Source organism: Eleginops maclovinus, chromosome 4 (genome assembly GCF_036324505.1).
Source record: "Eleginops maclovinus isolate JMC-PN-2008 ecotype Puerto Natales chromosome 4, JC_Emac_rtc_rv5, whole genome shotgun sequence".
In the NCBI taxonomy this organism is placed as follows: Eukaryota; Metazoa; Chordata; class Actinopteri; order Perciformes; family Eleginopidae; genus Eleginops; species Eleginops maclovinus.
In genome coordinates, this window is record NC_086352.1 from 24482724 (window position 1) to 24501235 (window position 18512).

The 18512-nt window shown below is 41.8% G+C and overlaps 2 protein-coding genes across 11 annotated transcripts in view; both read left to right on the plus strand.

Annotated features, from left to right (window-relative positions):
- Nucleotides 1-15507, plus strand: part of znf609b (zinc finger protein 609b) — a 67085-nt gene extending 51578 nt beyond the window's left edge. The window contains exons 4-9 of one of the 5 annotated variants that reach the window (XM_063881759.1): nucleotides 1793-1880; nucleotides 6448-8896; nucleotides 9009-9378; nucleotides 10435-10815; nucleotides 11065-11143; nucleotides 12388-15507. In XM_063881759.1, the coding sequence (XP_063737829.1) occupies nucleotides 1793-1880; nucleotides 6448-8896; nucleotides 9009-9378; nucleotides 10435-10815; nucleotides 11065-11138 (3362 nt within the window). In that variant the 3' untranslated portion in view covers nucleotides 11139-11143; nucleotides 12388-15507. The remainder of the gene's footprint in view (nucleotides 1-1792; nucleotides 1881-6447; nucleotides 8897-9008; nucleotides 9379-10434; nucleotides 10816-11064; nucleotides 11144-12387) is intronic. The other 4 variants (XM_063881757.1, XM_063881760.1, XM_063881758.1 and 1 more) reach the window with 4 other exon arrangements.
- Nucleotides 15508-17114: 1607 nt separating this feature from the next.
- The window catches only part of gramd2aa (GRAM domain containing 2Aa), a 31278-nt gene continuing 29880 nt past the window's right edge, over nucleotides 17115-18512 (plus strand). For all 6 annotated transcript variants that reach the window (XM_063882142.1, XM_063882144.1, XM_063882143.1 and 3 more), the window contains exon 1: nucleotides 17115-17371. In XM_063882142.1, the coding sequence (XP_063738212.1) occupies nucleotides 17232-17371 (140 nt within the window). In that variant the 5' untranslated portion in view covers nucleotides 17115-17231. The remainder of the gene's footprint in view (nucleotides 17372-18512) is intronic.

An 18512-nucleotide genomic window follows, 5' to 3' on the forward strand; every position in this document is an offset into this window, starting at 1 on the left:
CATTGTCAACGCTAATGTTAATTTTAAATCATTACAGACTTTAAACAACTATAATTTCTAAACCCTCTCACAGTAGAAAGCAGGGCATACTATATCCTGCACATCATGAAAGACTACTCATTCATTTGCCCGACCTTGATTTACATCCTGCCATAACCAGCTGCCAGAGCCATTTTGTCTTGGAGTGTTCAAAGAGCTTAGGGGGGGCGGGCTGTTGAAGGCGTTTTAGAAAAGGTCTGTGTTCTTTTATTGTGACAGAAATGTGAGCTACAGAACCTCTCCTGAACGACATTTGCAGTTGGATCTAGCCTCGACCATGTTTTCAGGCCATAGAGTTGAAGTAAGAGACTTGTGGCCAAGTGTCAGCAGGTTCCTGTAAACATATATAAATGCCTTATACACTCGCCACTTTATGCCAGAGGCAGCAAGAGAAAAATGAGGTCTGAACTGTGACTTGTGTGTGGGAGGGAAAAAAAGATTGTAAGCCAGGGATGGTTATGCCATTGAAAAGAGGAAGTGAAGGTGAAGGAGAGAGGGAAAATGGGGTGAGCAAGAGGTTTCCTAAGCTAATAAAATGCTCCGAAGGTGGAAGCTGCCAGCCAGCATTCCTGTGCCATTAGATAAGTTAGCTCACTGCAGCCTCCAGTTTCTCTGCAGTGCTGAAGTGGCATGCTGAGGTCACCACTGGGGAGTGAGGGGGATGGTGGGAGCAATAAAATGTTTTTGTGCATGGCCGTTGCTCCTAATCCTCTGAAGCTGTTTTGGTTGACGATTTTCTTTTGTATCTACGTGCAAAAGCAACAAGTTAGCACCAATCTGGGCTTTATATTTTTTTGCAATAAGATGAATCATTTTTAACTGAAGTTAAATGTGTAAAAAAAAAAAAATACATTTTAGGGCTTTGAGATTAGTGCTTTTGTACAAATGTGCATACCTTTTATTTGTTTACTATTAACAGCAAGCTGTTTTCAGCCATCAACAGTATTCGATATCTTAAAGGGGAAAAAACAGAGTTGTGTAATCTTTTGAGCTCATTGTAGATTACAAATACGAGGTCAGGTTTCACACTCGCCACAGGTTTGGGGTGTGTAGCTCTCACTGAGTGCGTCCAAATTCACACTAGCCAAATGGCAACACAGAAGCTTCAAAGTGTGACAGATTGCACCAATACCAGTGAAGTCAAGGATCTTTTATTGCACGCTCAGTTACAGTCTGTCAAACTGAACAGTTCATGTTGAATCGGTTTAACCCAGGAGCTTGTTTGTGTGTTTGTTTGTTTGTTAGAAGCTGTTTTAGTAGATTCAACTTCTCCCCAAGGTAGTACATTTCTCGGCTGGAAAGGGAGATAAAGGAATGGAAAAAGCATTTGCCTCCAAGTAATTCTCCTTCAGGGAAATCTCTCGCACTGTGAGATGGCTTATTTTAAATGGAAAGGATGTTCAGTGAATATTCCCCGGTTATCTCAGTGTGATCGCTCTTAGTAGGACCTTCTGTCAGTATCTTATAAAGGTTTTACTATACAGACTGCAGTGGAGTCTTCCAAGTCATTTAGAAGATATCAGTCAGTCTTGCCCCTACAGCTTTACTGTGTGAAGCAGTTTAAAAAACGATCTTTGACTTGTGTAACTGTCTTGCATGTGACACCCTTTAGCAAAGATCAACACATTCATGCAGGATCCTCTTTTTGCTCACTAAGTACAGACGGTTGCATATGCAACTTCAGATGAAACATTCTCTGTTGTGTGATTTCCATTATTGACATCGTTAACACTACTGTCTCTTCGTCTCACAGGCATGCTGGTGGTCAATGTTACCTGGAGGAATAAGACGTATGTTGGCACTCTGTTGGACTGTACACGGCACGACTGGGCTCCCCCCAGGTAAGAAGCATTTCCACCTCTATTTAACCCTTGTATTATGTTGAAAAAAAATTACATTGATTATGTTGCGGGTCATTTTGACCCATACTGTGTAAATGCACTCAAAACAGTGAAGAAAACAGGTTAAACCAATAACAACTTTATTTTAGACTACATAAACATTTAGAAAAGTGACATACAATACATTTTTAATTCCAACACTATATTTAAGAACTATTTAGTCTAATCCTCTTGTCCTCCTCCCGGCTCAAAATGATAATTCTTCCCTCCTTCTTTCCTCCTGCCATGCTCTCTCCTTCCTTCTTCTCATCCTGTTTTCCTTCTCTCTGTTCATCCTCCTCTATTCCCTTCTTTTCTCCCTTCATTCTTTCCTCCTTCCTTCCTTCTTCTCTTCCTTCCTTGCTTTCTCCATTCTTTCCTTCCTACCTTCTTTCCTTCCTCCCTTCCTCCTTCCTTGACCAAAGAAAGCACAAGGGCTACGTTTTTCCCTCTTCATGAACACATTTCTTTTTAACTTTGACTTCAACTTTAACTTCATCCCAGCGAACTTCAACTTTTCAATGTTCTCCACATTTTTCTTCAACATTTTCAATGTTCTCCACATGATGGACAGAATGTTACTGTGTGCTTTCTGCAGATGTAATTCTTGCATTTCACACAAGAGGTACTTGTTTTACTGTCCTCTCGGGAGGGACAGACCTGGCATCTTTTCCTTTTCTTTCCACCTGTGTCCACTGGATGTTGGTTGGGTGAGGTTGGGTTGGGTGAGGCTGCAGGTTGGTCGGGTGACCTGAGCTTGACCTTTTCAATGACAGCTGCAGCTGCTGGGGATCGAGCTGGCCTGGCTCGTGTCTGGATCTTGGGAGTGATAAGTGCTTTGCCGAGTTCTTCCAGGAAAAGCCGACGTCTGTACAATTTGCCGGCATTCCATTTCTGGTTGATTGCAGTCCACAGGACATAGGCATTGTAAGCAGACACGTCCACAATGTTGTAGAAAATCACCAAAGGCCAACGGGCTGTCTTGCGCTGGCAGCTGTATGTTGCTGTGACTTTGTCCAGATTGTCAACTCCTCCTTTGGTGGAGTTATAATCCAGGATCATTTGTGGCTTCATGTCTTCTCTTGTGCTCAGAGATGCATCTGTGTGCATTGTACTCATTACAAGAACATTCTTGTTTCTCTTTGGGCAGTATGAAACAACTGTTGCTTTCTCAGTGAAAGCAAATATTGAGGAATGCAGAGGTCTGCCCTGCATCTTCAGAATTTCAGTGGGAAGTTCTGGCTTATTTCTTCTGACTGTTCCCAACATGGTCAGCTTTCTCTTCTGAAGTTCATCTCCAAGGCGGTAGGATGTAAAGAAGTTGTCACATGTGATGTTATGACCTTGCAGCCCTTCACTCATTTCCAGCACCACACGCATCCCCTGATTCTTCTCAGATGTTCCTCCAGGTAGCTTTCCAGTGTATACTTGCATATTCCATGCATAGCTGGATTTTGCATCACAGGCTGCCCATATTTTGATGCCATACTTGGCGGGCTTGTTGGGCATGTACTGTCGGAAAGGACAGCACCCCCTGAATGGAACAAGGCGCTCATCTACAGTAACATGGGGACCAGGATTGTACAACAAAGGTAAAATTTCAACCCATTTATCCCACACATCTCTGATCGCAGCTTGTTTGTCTCTTTCACGTCGACCAGCTCTGGTGTCGTGGTTGTCAAAGCGGATCACATGAGATATCATGTGGAATGTCTCCAGAGACATTGTTGCACGAAAGATTGGCCTTCCATTCTCTTCATTCCATAGACTTGCAGTTGCTTCTCCCTTTGACCTGTACACTCCAGCTAATAACAGAACTCCAATGTAAGCATGCAAGTCAGTCTGATCCAGTGGCTTCCATTTCTCTTGAAACACACGTCTCCCCTCCAAGTTGGTCATTTCCAGTATAATCCTCTCTATTGGTGAGGATATGAAGAGCTGAAATGCTGATTGAATCTCATCAACTCGTGTGACAGCAAATCTTGTAGGACCGGGAGTCATTTTGATCACATTGGAAGATGACAGTCTGCCTCGGCTTGGGTGTGGTGATGTTGACCATTTTATATTACCGTCCTTAGATGCCCATGTCCCCTCTGTGGATGATGATTGCTGCATTCCTTGGTTTTCATCTGTTGGAGGAACAACGGCAGACTCGTCCTCTGAATCCTCCTCATCGTAGGAAAATTGACAATCTGGATCAGCAATAACATTGTCCTCTGTCTCTGAAAGATCCTCTGGTTCTGAAATATCTTCCTCTACATCACTATCCCAGTTCAAAATCTGTGATAAAGCCTCCTCAGCTGCCGTCCTTCTGGAGCTCATTTTTGGTGAGTTTGTCAAAAAGATGACATGAGAACAGTGACAAGGACAAGTGTGAGAAAGTTCCCTCTCTTCACACACCTGGCTCTGGGCAATCAAAATACAAACAATTGTACATCAAAGTAAAAAGTACATCAAAGAGACATGTTTATTTTGGATCTGAACAGCTATTTACCCACATTAAAGGGTCTGGGTCAAAATGACCCGCAACATCATCTTTGTATACAAACTCTGCACAGACATTCCACTACACATCAGAGTGTCCAGATTTTACACACCAGTTCATGACCCTAGATGATGAAAAGTCACCAAATTTCATCAAGAAAAAGAAAGGATAACCAGTACTTTGGTCAACACAAAAACTGAAATGGGTCAAATTGACCCTTAACATAATACAAGGGTTAAAAACTGACCGTATTTAAACATTCTTCATTAGATCTGCATTTCTGTTAATAGGGCATCATTTGTTTGTTGTCGTTGTTGTTAAAACTGAAGCTACACACACTGATTCAGCACTGTATCTGTACTTTACAAAGAATTTACAGTCACAGATGGTAGTTGTAAATGTCAAGGAAAAAAAGTCATGGTTTCCATGAATCATTGATGCAGTCTCTCTAGCCAAGCTGTACTTGGTCTCTTAACCTTTTCATATTCTCTGTGATATGAATCTGCTGTAGTAGCATCAGCTCAAGGATATACGACTTAATGCACACACTTGCTTGTGTGCAGATGGACCTTGCAAATACATGTTAGCCTTTATCTGGAGTCTGGGGGAACAGGATTCATTGGCAACCGGCTGATGTCCCAGGAGGAAGTAGTGGAAATAGAAAGCTACTGTAACAAGCCAGATTGCAGAATCCAATTATTGGACATATAGCTTTTCTTTGACGCTGTAAAACATTCTCTTTCTAAGGTTTACATTTTTTTAGATCAGTGCTATGTAGGCGGTACCTTGAGGTATTTGTAATTTCTGGGTATTTGCTTTTGTTATGCAAAATAAACAGGTTGTGTGAAATACATTGCCAAGCACTTGGTTTGATTTAGAGCACCTGTACATAATCTAAATGTAAATATAAATCTATATTTGAAATGCATGGTTAAGTGCAGGGGGAAAAAAATCAAGATTAAAGCAGCACTAATGGAAAACAAGATGAGGCTGTACCACACTAATGTATCACTGTATATCGCAGTAATGTTCAGTAAGTGAGGTTTGCTGGGCTGTATTTGCACTAAGATAGTCTTATAGTTTGTAGCACAACTACATTAGGGACACACCATGAATAATTCAGAAGGCTTTCAGTGGACTGAATATAAACTTGGGCTTGTAATGAGTCTAAATTCTTCTACCTCTGCCAGACTACGGATGCATTCACATTCCCTGCTGGGGTTGAAATTGTAAGGAGAGACTTGTAGAGGAAGCTGTGAGTCATACCAGCCCAGCGCCTCTCTTTGTCACAGATTGCTAACCTTCACTGCTGTGCAAAAAAGATAATTACATTACTGTTATGGAGAGATGAGGCCAAACTTCTATTTTAAGAATTTGAATCACTATGTTTTGATTACAAAGCAGCTAGAATGTTTACTGATGTCTTTTCAAATGATGTTTACATGCTGTTGAGTTGTCATGTGGCTTTGTTTAATGTGCATACCCACTCACAGCGCACACAATATCAGATTTGTATGTTATGAGAGAAAAGGGAAGAACAAAGGTTTACATATTTTGATATCTTTGCGGTTGTGTGTTTTTGCCACAAAATACTTTTAATGCGCAAGTATTGTCTTTATTGGGATTGCGATTATGACAACATTTCTGATTCGTACTTTTCGTTTTGAGACAAAGTGTAATTGTAGCATATAATATGAACAACCAATGCCGTAAATGACAGTTTAAGTAAGTTTCCAAGTGAAAATATACTAACCTCCTGATAATTAAACAAACTAAAGGAAGTGTAAGCAGAGAAATAGCCTAAATTCTTAAATTTGTACATGTTTTAAGGACCTTTTTTTAGAGAAAATTACAGTTGCCAAACAATGGCCACATCTGGACCTTCCATGTCAAAATGTACAAACTAAGAATCACTTTACATGGCATGGTTATTTAAGAATAAATCAGTGATCTTGTAAAATCTCAGAACCTCAGTCTTATTGAAATCAACCATTGATACTGTCATGTCACTGATTCTTATACTTGATCTTTCCACTACTGCAGGTTTTGTGAATCTCCTACAAGCGATCTAGAGATGAGGAACGGGCGTGGCCGGGGTAAGCGAATGAGACCGAATAGCAACACCCCTATCAACGAGAACAGCAACTCATCTGACAACAAGGGCACCACCAACAACAAGACCCGTGCTGCTTCTAACAGCAAGGGCCGCAGGGGCAGCCAGACGCCATCAGAGCGCCGCACACCACCTAACAGCAACACAGAGGACATCAAGGCCAGTCCTTCCTCAGCTGGTAAACGTAAGGCCAAACCAGCCTCGGACATGGAACCCAATTCCAGCTCAGAGGACACCAAAGGCAACAAACGTATGCGGACAAACTCCAACAGCGGAGGGGTGGGTCCCACAGGACTCCCTATTCCCTCTATTAAGACTGAGCCACTTCCACCTCCCCTTGATCGCAGCTGCCCCTCTCCAGTTCTAATTGATTGCCCACACCCTAACTGCAACAAGAAGTACAAGCACATCAATGGTCTGAAGTACCACCAAGCCCGTGCCCACAATGATGATGACATAAAGTTGGAAATAGATGGAGACAGTGAGTATGGAGAAGACTCCACTCTCCACCCTGAACCAGGGAACTGTAATGGAGCATCCATTTCGCAGAAAGGATGCTTGTCTCCCGCACGTTCAGTAACTCCTAAAGGCAGGAACTTTGAGGCTCAAAGTCCTTCCCCATCTCCGGGCAAGTTTGGTTCAAAGCAGAATAAAAAGAAAATGGCTGAGACAGATCCAGAAACAGGGGGTATTCCAACGGACGGCTGTGAAGATGGGCCATGTCTCACTGATGAGGCCAGTAATGATGGTATGGATGATAAGAAGTCTAAAAAAGCTGGCACAAAGGCTGATAAATTGTCTCAGAAAAACATGAAGTCACCACGGCCTGTTGGCCCTGGCGCGACAGCATCGCAGCAGATGTACCCATTTCCTCCTGGAAACCCTAATTCTTCCCCGGTGCTTACCCCAATGATACAAGGGGTTCCTAAGAGTCCCCAAATGAAGGGTACACAGCCTAAACCAGCTGTCATTGGAGATCCTGCCTCAAGTAGCTCCAAAGACAAGAAGAAGAAAGACAAAAAGAAAAAGGATGGCGGGAAGGAGCCGGACAGCCCCAAGCCTCCTGGAAAGGGAGGTAAGCTAGAGGAAGGAAAGCTTCAATACACTGATGCTTCTGATCTAGGAATTAAGGGGGAAGGGCTGCTCAATGGTTCCTCAGATCTTCATCAGAGTCGCTTGGCCAGTATTAAGGCTGAGGCTGACAAAATTTACAGTTTTTCTGACAATGCCCCTAGCCCATCAATTGGTGTAGCCAGTCGGATAGATGGCAGTGGGATGCCACAGCCTCTCACACCACTGCACCCTGGGAGCCAGAATGGTGCCGACAACTCTTCCGTCAAAACTAATAGCCCAGCCTATTCAGACATTTCAGATGCTGGTGAGGATGGTGAAGGGAAATTAGAAGGTGTCAAAGTGAGGACAGAGGAACAAGCTGTCAGGGAAAGTGTCAAAAAAGCACTTTTCCCAAACCAGCCACCCAGCAAGGAGTCCCCATACTATCCCGGGTATGATGCGTACTACTCACCCAATTATGTAAACCCCAGTCCTGGTGGGCCCAATCCAGGTCCACCTGCAGCTGAAGGTCAGATCAAGATCAAAAGGGAAGAGGACCTGGATCAATGTGAGGAAAAAGTCAAAGTTGAGGTTCTTGAAGACCGCAAAACGGACAGTGCGTCTGGCCAGCCTCAACAACAACAACAACAACAACAACAACAACAACAACAACAACAGCAGCAGCAGCAACAACACCAACAACACCAACAACAGCAACAACAGCAACATCAGCAGCAGCAGCAGCAGCAGCAGCATCAGCAGCAACAACATCAGCAGCAGCAGCAGCAGCAACAACAGCAACAGCAACCCTCAGTCATCCAACAGCGATCTAACATGTACATGCAACCTCTTTACTACAACCAGTATGCTTATGTCCCCCCATATGCATACCACCCTGATCAAGCCTACCATAACCACTTGCTGAACACCAACCCAGCATACCGGCAACAGTACGATGAGCGGCAGCGACAAATGGCTGAACAGCATCGTGCGGAGAAGAAGTCGGACATAGCCATAAAGGAACGGGAAGCCTCCATGAAGGAGGAATGGAAACAAAAGAGCCCGATGCCGCCAAGCCTTTCCAAAGCCCCAAGTCAGTCAGACCTTGGAAAGACGTCGCAGCCCTCAAGCAAATCGAGGGACTCGCCCTCTGACCCCTCCTCTAAACCCCTGGGAAGCATAAAGACGGAGGACCCAAAGTCCCAGCAAGCTGAGGGGCTAAAGATGAAGCTGTCTGAGGGAGGCCACCATGGAAAGGAAGACTCCAAACCGACACTGGAGCACCGAGGTCAGGCAGGGATGGAGCAGGCCATGTGGTACAGACAGGTAAACAACAATCTGTGGTTTCAGTGTTAGAATGTATGTTTGCAAATCTGATATTCAAGTGTTATTTCAATATGTAGACTTAACATTTGTGCTGACTTGTACCTTCTTTCAGCAGTACCCCGAGAGCCAGAAACCCCAATCAGAAGAGGAACACCAGCAACAGCAACCTCGATGGAAAGATGAAAGGGACAGAGAACGGGAGCGTGACCGCAAATTAAAGGATGAAAGACCCAGGCCTAAAGACAGTCAAAGTGGGCCCAAGGAGGATGGCAAAGAGGGTAGTGATCCTAGAATCCCTTCTGAGGACCACCGGGCCATGAACAAAGACTCTCGTTCTAATCCTCATATGCAGTTTTCATCAACACTAGCACCGCACCAGGGCTATATGCCCTACATGCACGGTTACCCCTATGGACAAGGCTATGACCCCAACCACCCTGGATACAGAGGCATGCCCTCAGTCATGATGCAGAATTACCCAGGTATGACATTAGATCATTTCAAATATGTATAAATATTAGGGAGCTTTCCTAGTGAAAATAACATTCAGTATGGAAGATCATTCGACCTAATTCTACACAACATTTGCATGCCTTTATATTGCTTTGGATAGCGAGTGTATTACTTTTGGTGTACAGTTATGGAAAGGCAACAAAGTCAACATGGTTTAAATAATTGAAGGTCTGTTGTTTTTGGCTTGCATTACTTTTTGAAAACATGCTGGCTCTCAGGATTCTTTAGTGCAGCTTTACATCGTCCATCAAAACTGTGTGTACCGGTCTAAGCAGCATCTCTGGTCAAGTACTTGTGATTTTATCAGAAAGAACTGAATATATTTAATTTGCTGCAATGTTTGTGTTGTTCCCAGAAATTGCTGTTATTTTTGCAGCAGGAAATACGTGTGATTATTTGGTTGAGCTTGATGGAGGCAAAACACAGCATGGGAGTAGTGTGTATGAAAGTTGAGTCGAATTAGGCATTGAATTTATGGTTCTAAATAGGATGATTATATGTGCAAAATGACATTTATAAAGGGGAAAATGCAGGCATTCTTAAGTTGCAGAATTGTGTAGGGGTTGGCAAAATTCTGGGGGTCTTTTATAGGTAGTGCAAAGTGTATGTCATACGTGTTTAAGAACTGTGTAATAAAAATAATCTTGCATTTTATTCATACTACTTTGATGGTTTACATACAGAAATATTCTGACCTTAAGACATTTTCTTCTGTATGTGAAATAAAATTGCTTCTTTTTGTTGTTGCAGTGAACCACATTGAAATACTTCCAGTGTTTTTTTAATTTTTTTAATTGTGAAAATATGTGTAATGGAATTGGAAACTGGAAATAACTCTAAAAAGTCGACAATGTGATACTTTGGTCCAGAAGTCAAAATGGTTTGGTTAGTGACCTGAAATCAATTGTGTTGACTGTTCAACTTGATTGATGTGAGCATTAATGACTAGCAATCAATCATCAGTAGTCACATCTAATTCCACATAAATCTCATTTTAAGCCATCAATATTCTTCATTACTCTCAGGTTCCTACCTTCCTGGAGGCTACCCGTTTTCTCCATATGGCAGTAAAATGACCGGAGGCGAGGAAGGTGGCGACAAATCTCGCGCTAGCCCAACAGTCACCAAAACGGCAGCGGACTCCAAAGCCCTGGATATCCTGCATCAGCATGCCAGCCAATACAAGAGCAAATCCCCCACAGTAGGGGACAAGCCACCTCATGAGAGGGAGCGGGAGCAGGACCGAGGCACCGGGGGAGACAGAGATCGGGACAGGGAGCGCGAGAGGGAAAGAGAAAGAGACGTAGACCGACCACGCTCCTCGCCCTCCCAGCGCATCATGCCCTCTCACCACCACCTGGGATACCCCCTCCTCTCGGGGCAATACGACCTATCATACGCCACAGGTGAGTCATTCAGCCCATCTCAATGTTTGAGAGTGGATTCACTACATTAAATGTTACTCTTAATAAGGTACCTTTATATGCAGAGTAGATTTATGCCATCTGATTAAATAAAAAAGGCCCACAGTCCAGAATATTAAGTGAAAGTATATGCTGACTGTTTGATTAAAGCAGATGAGCAAGCAGCAATCTAAATTCAGAACCTAAATAGGAAACATCACTGATAGCAATACATTTTCCAATTCACTGTAGGTCTCTCCTCAGCAGCTATTGTTGCCAGCCAACAAGCAGCAACCCCCTCTCTCTACCCACCCCCACGGAGGTGAGAACGGTAAGATCCTATTAGTTAGAGAGCGGGCATAAGACTGATTGTGAAACAAACACAAGGCTACGTGTACACAACTGAGAGCAGTGTTTGCAGATAATACAAATGCAGGTGGAAGACATCTTGCTTCTCTTTGGTTAAAACACATTTAGGCTATGAGTACTGCCACAGAAGATAAAGAGGTTTATTTTTTTGTCCTTGGTTTATATTTTTTGAAGTTAAAAGAACACCCTGCTCACAGGCAGCAACCTGTAAGAAAAAACAAATCATGACCAAACAAAACCATCACCACTGCTGCAATCTTATGCCGTGCAGCCTTTAGCTCCACGGCTCATCCATCCTTAGTAGGTCCTCTGAGGACAAGTGGATCATAGTGTTGATAATAGAGACATGCAATGAGCCTGCCAACACACCAAACCAGAGCAGCCTGCACTGCTGTCTAGTGGCAGCTCTTTCAAATTACATCCGATAAATCTTAAATAAATGGTGTTGATTCACTCCTCATGTTCCATTTTGAGGAAGAAATATGTGGTACTATTAAACTGTATTGAAATAAAGGTGTTGGAGATGTTTCTATTGTTAAATCAACACCTTTCTTCAATATTTGTAACAAAATGTGAACATTATAACCTTCATAAAAGTGCAATTTATGGCAGGGCTGCAAAAGACTGATAGTTTTAGGTAGATGTACCTCACAATATGGCTAGTGCGTGAAGGCTGCGTGTCAAACACATAACTAATAACACACTTTAGTGGTGGAAGGGGTATTCCTATTTTAAGTCATTTATTTAAAAATAAAACAAAACAATATTGTGTAACAAGTAAAAGTCGTCTTCTTTTGCATTGAGGTATTGGAGTATTATGAGTAAAAAAGTACTTAAGGTATCAACAATTAAAGTAATCAGAACGGGCTCTTTGAGAGCAGTACATTATCTCATATATATAATATTGCATTACTATTATTTAGGCAAGAATGAGTAAACACTGTGCAGTTCTCCAAGTCCAAAAAACATTTAAAAAAGCAACATATTTTTAAACATAATTATTAAATACTAAGTTACTAGTAAATATGGGTCCTCAAATAATGTATGAAGCAAAAGTGCAGAAGTTCCCTCTAAAATGAAGTAAACTGTTAAAGCTACATACCTCAGAATGGTAGTGTATACAGCCTAAGTCAAACTGTACATGCTACTGCTAAGTGTTGTGACGTGACCTGGTGTAAAAACGCTTCTCCTTTGTTTGCTCAACAGGGAAACCTGACCGTCACACCTCAACCCTGCAAAGATTCATGTGACTGGCTCACAGTAGAGAGTCTCTCGGTGTTCCCTATTAGACATCAGTTGAATGGTGTTTCTATCTATATCTTTTAGTTCTTCTGCCCTGAGGATATGCAGATTGTCTTTTTTTTTTTTTATGTCCTCCCTTCGTGAACAACCCCAATTTTTTCCAAACCTTGGACTAAAACAGGACTGATAATAACCCAGGTTCAAAGCCATCACTCTGCCTCAACACGCAGAGGAAACACCGACCCTGACCGCTGATTATCTAGTCTTTGCACTGTCAACAAATACAATGCAAAAAGAGACTATTGGACTGCCAGACAGCTCTTCTTTTCTTTCTTTGACTGTATCGTTTTTGGTCACATGCAGAAAGAAACTGGCAGGGGATTTATGATGAGTTAGGTGGCTGATCGGAAAAGGGGAGTCAAACTAAATTAAAAGACTGAAAAGAAAAAGTGAACCGTATTGAAATGAATCACCTCTCTGTCTTTGGCTTATTGTATGCCGTGAAACAACAGTATATCCTTAACTTGACAAATGTTCGGCTATATTTCGTGGGCGAGAGGGAATATGGCAACAGCTGCTTTCTTCAGAGACTTGAGAGCCTGAGAAGTTTTTTTTTTCATCTTCCCATCATCATTGTCGATTCCCATCCTCTTTGAAGCCTCAGTTCTTGTTTCAGGGATGATGTCGTCATGTTTTTTGCGAAGGGACCGCACACACCTCAATGGAGAATAAACACTATTCATGTTTTCTTTTCTTGGTAATGCTTCACTACTCCATATCATTGTGTTCATCCTTGAATGTGTCTGATGCTGGTATGAGTCCTGTGTTTCCTTAAAAAGATAGGGTTACATCTGTCGTTATGCTCAAACCGTGAAGCCACATTAGCAAGTGAAGAATTCTGGCCACTTGTTGGGGTTTAACCTGTAAGATTGTGCTTCATTTGGCTTGTCACGTTTTGATTGTTCTAAAAAAGTAAAAATGTGAGATTTCACCCACTTCACACATGTATTTTTCTGCTGTAATATAGACTTAAAGCCTACTTTGATGTGCATTAATGTTTATATTTATCCCAGCACGCAACTGTTGTTCAATAGTTTCCAGTCTTCACAGCACATCATGTGTTCAGATCATCGTTTCTGAGATGTCTCAGCTTTGGTAGTCATGCTGCCCTTTTAGGTTTTTGTTCACTTCGTTTTTCAACACATCACAAGCTTGGTTCACACACTCATCTCAACATGCAGCATACAGTCAGACTGGATCCAGATTCACTGTCCACAACTCAGATATTTTAAAGCGAATCTATAGCAACTCAAACCGACAGATTTAGTGAAAACTTAAATGGTACATCAGTCTTATTTTCAGGCAGTTGTTCACTGTCAAAAGGGCGCACATATTTCTTGGTGCTTCGCTTGCTCGTGTGGCTTCACTGTAACACTTCAGACAGTTAGCATGGGTTACTTACTAGCGACTAGCTTTGTATTAACTGGGCTGATGAGTCTGATACCTCAGACAATAAGCTTTCTGCCTGTGCTGTTAGGTCAACATACTGGCACATTAAACACACATGCATGAAATGACTCCAACAAACCCTGTTGCTGTTACATGAACCAATCCAATGCAGCCAACCAACTGTTAAAAAGCTTGGAACAAAAACAAGCATGGTAAATACGAGTGAAATAGGGACCTTGATCACGCACATAGGAGTGAAGAAGGAAGGCTCAAAGTTCAGCTGAGAGGAAGCACGTTGCTCTCGGCTTCCCTTCGGATCTGTAGCTGGTGGTTCCCCTCTGTAAATTCACTTGACATCTGCAGAAAGAGCAATAGTCAAAAAGCCTGTTTTACCAGAGGACCCTCTTGGCTTTAAATTACAGTTCTCTTGTACCTCAGGGGTTGTAAGTGAAATTCAATCCAGATGCTATTTGCATTGATTTGAGAGGGCTTTTGTTTATGAGTGTGGAGGAAAAAGCACATTTTTCATTTTGAGCTGGATGTGCTGCTGTAGTGGTTTCATTCATAAATGGCAAATTGGCTCAGGATAGGGACTTGTTAGAGGTTTTATGCCACGCCATGCTGTTGCGGGTCGTCAACAGTCTGTACGTTCCTCTGACGCTTTATGAGTGTAATATTGACCGTGTTGTCATTAAATATAATTTTATTGATTTTGGTTTCTACACTTTAAGGTTCCCTTTGTTGTGTTTTTTTTTTTTTCTTTGAACACTGTATGTGATCAAGTCCACAAGCCGCCAGTTATTCCCACGTCTACCACCCTCTGGAGTTGGATGATTGTCGAGATCTTTCTGATGATTATGAAACTGCAGCAATTCATTTTGAGGTTCACAGACATTCCCATTAAATAAGTTGCCAGTTTCTCATCCCAAGGAAATTTGGGATGAGAAACAGTTTTTTTTACTTTTTGAGCATTTCAAAGAAGAATGGCTGAATGTGGTGGTGTTTGACTTGTACTTAATCTGTAAGGGTAATCTAGGCAGCTTTGATGTTGTCAATAAAGTCTGTGGGTTTTAGTACCAGCAGACTGCATACAGTACATATAGTTTTATCAGACAATGGTTGTGACAAGTGCATTTGTTCTCTCTCTGAGAGTAGTAATGTTATCTCAGTAGTAAGCAAAGCCCAGTGAAATCATATATACTGAAGTGTATGAAAAGCCAGAAAAGTAATGTTTGCTATCAACATATTGGAAAGTGCTTGGCTCTTGTATTTTGCAGGACTGTATTTGTTTCATGGTGAAGAGTATATTTATTGGCCAGCAGTTGTCTCAATTGGTGCCTAGTTGAACATTCTTCTGTGAAAACACAGAGACACTTGCTCTTTTGTCCTTTTTCCGACCCACCTACTGTCACACAACCCTCCCCCAGAGTGCCGGTTCTGGTGCTTGCAAGGATGTTTACAATGTCTTCATTTTCTTTCTGTGAGAAATTCAGAACTCTTCACCCTCACCTCCTTTCTCCCTCCCTTCAGGAGTTTGTGTAAAGTGTACATTACCATGGTTCTTTTTTATACAATACTCTGTAACTTGCCTTTGTAAATTTGGGCTGGAAAAAAATAAATCTTTTTATGAGACGATCTGTCCTGGGAACTGCTCAATTGCTTCGGCTAAGTAATATCTTACCTACTGTGTTTGTCCGTGTGTTATCTCATAAGTAATGGTTAAGCTTGAAAATCAAAAGATCAAAGACACTAGGGAACAATAGTTTATCTTTACAGAATACTTAAAAAATATATATATAAATAAAGAATTACTTTGAATAAAAGTTTTGATTAAGGTAACCTGTTTGCCACCTACACTGTGGACATGAATTTAACTGCACTGTGTCTTCTGGCCACAGGAGAGCAGTGTTTAAAGAACACAATAAACCTCAGCTGCATATGTTAGTTTTACTGCTTCCTGTTCTAGAGCAGGTTTGTTTCAACACAACATACATGCCATTTCATTTGTATGCTGTAACTCCGCACAATAACTCTGCAGAATGGTGTCATCTGCTGCAAGAGACAAGCTTCTCATCAATGGGCTTTCTTGTAAACAAATATGTAAAAGCTGTATTTACATTTAGCTCTTACAGTCAAAGTATGTCCTTTCCAACAAATGTGTCAAGTGCATTTCATTCCTCATAAAACTGTGGAGCCAAGTTTGGACACTTGTTTAAATCTTAGATAGTTTACATCTATGTTTACTAGCTTGAACTCCTGTTGTTTCTGGTGCATTGCAGCATAACGTAGTGTGTGTTTGATCAGAGGAGCAGTGCACTACCGGAGGACATCACTCTACAGAGGACCTTTAAATCAGAGTTTAATCCATGTTCGTACTTATGGTGCGAGCCAGCAGAATTTATTCAGTCACTAGTCATAAAAAAATGCCAAACATTTGCTTGCATTTTTTGTATCAATACATTTTTGACTATAGATCAGTGTGGCCAGACAAATAATTATTCTCTATTAATCTGTAGATCATTTAAGCAAGTACTGGACCAGTTGTGTGGTTGTTGTAAAATGTCAGAAAATTGGGAAACAAAGTTTCCAAGGCCCAAGAGGATGAACATTGAAAACTAAAACTTATGTAAGTAGTATCAGAACATTTTGACTGCTTTCTGAAAAATAAGTCAAACCAATAAATTGTTTCGCAGTTTGCAATTAATTAAATAGTTGACAACTCGGGAACAAATCATTGCAGATGTATTGATAAAACACTTACAAGCTATTTCAAGATTGCCTTAAGCCTTGGAAAACTGAAGAGAGCATTTCTCACTAATTTATGACAATATACAGACCGAGCAATTACTGTAATGGAAAGAAAAACAAAACGATTTGTTGCAACCCTAGCAGAGTGTTCGACCAGCTGTCAAACTGTCCCCTCTCTCTAGCTGCACTCTAACTTTACCTGCTGCAGCTTTCACTCCCATCGGTCTGTTAGGATATTTTTAAATGCTCCTAAAGCTCCTAACCTGAGGCTGCGTCGGTGCATTAGCATAATGCAACATCATAGACAGGGAGTGATTACACTGGGGATGATTTTGTTGAGTGTAAATGTGGAATCTGATTATCCTTGATGCTCTCAGCTCAGCAGAGGGGGGAGGAGGGCCGGAGAGAGAGAGGAGGGAGGGAGGGAGGTTGGCTGGAGGAGAGATGCAGAGGGAAGGAGGGGTTAAGACAGCAAAGTGCTGAGCCAATGGCTTTACACAGAGCAGCTGGCTGGCATCAGGACGGGACAGGCCGCGCAGTGGAAGGATACCTTGAGGACGGCTCCTCTCCGCTCGCTGTAGGACACCGAGGGTGACTTCCAGGAGGTGTTCATGGGATGCACTATCTACGCAGCCAGCCCTAAGGCCCTGCCCGCTGAAGAGGCCCCAGGACAGGACAGATACTACCAGCTGCCTCACCACCGCCACCCTCATGGTAACTGCAGCCAGCGGACAGCATCCAGCAGAGTCAGGTCAGTCTCCAGCACACAGGAAGTAAGCTGAGCATTTGGCATGCTTGTCAATGGTTACACTGACAAGGCAACTCCAACAAGGCAATTGAGACTGAGTTAGAGGATCTTATTACCTCTCAGCCAATCACAGAGGAGGACAAGTGGAGAATGAGGATGTTTGAACTGGGCCAAGTTTGATGTGGAGGGTAAAGTTACTTAAGCATCAGGAAGACGTCCCACATGATTTGTTTTAACATTCAATGTGTAGCTGAATAAATGTAATGTTACTCTGAGAGGATTTTTATAGTGTGTGATATCGTAGATATTAGGACGTCCAGTTTGTGTTTGCATTTTAGGTGTTTTTGCCTTTTGGAAATCAAACAGATATATGCATACGTTGGAATAAATGGATGACAACAGCTAAGCAAAGGGATTAACTCATGACTAATGTTGTTCATATTGGGCGAGGGTACAGCTAGCTGCATCTGTTAGTGTCAGATCTTCCTTGTCAGCAGTTAGGGATATTAAATATTCCTCTCATCAGAGACATTGAAAATATTTAGCAGCTTGGACATGTGCCTTTTGGAAACATGGGAACACATAGGTGGAGATTTATAGATGACATACAGTATGCTGCTATTGTATTGCATTGTGAAGCTAATACGACCAACCTTTGTGGCTTTTTAATGTAACAGTTTGTACTTCTTATGATGGGGTTACAACATTTTCCCTACACCATGTAGATACTGAAACCCATCCTAAATATAAGTGGTTAAAAAGTGGGTCTACTTGTTCATAAATTATTGTAGCTGTATACTTATGGAGGACGGCTCCGTTGTATTTGTGCACTCTTACATGTTTAGCCACATAGCATTATATATAGTAGTTAAAATCACATGCTAGGCTATAAACGTGTCAATATTAACATTAACGATAAGTTTAGAAATCTGCTAAATTTTTTAACTTAAGGGAAATATTGCAGAGATACATGTTGTACAGGGTGGAATCTTCTGTGCCCCAAAATTTGCTCCTAATAGATGTATCAGAAATATTTTATTTGCCAGTGGCTGACAGTGTTAGTGGTTGGAAAACATCATTACTATCATAACTATCATTTCTATTTGGTTTTTTAGTAGATATTGGAAGAAGGCTTCAAGGTCGT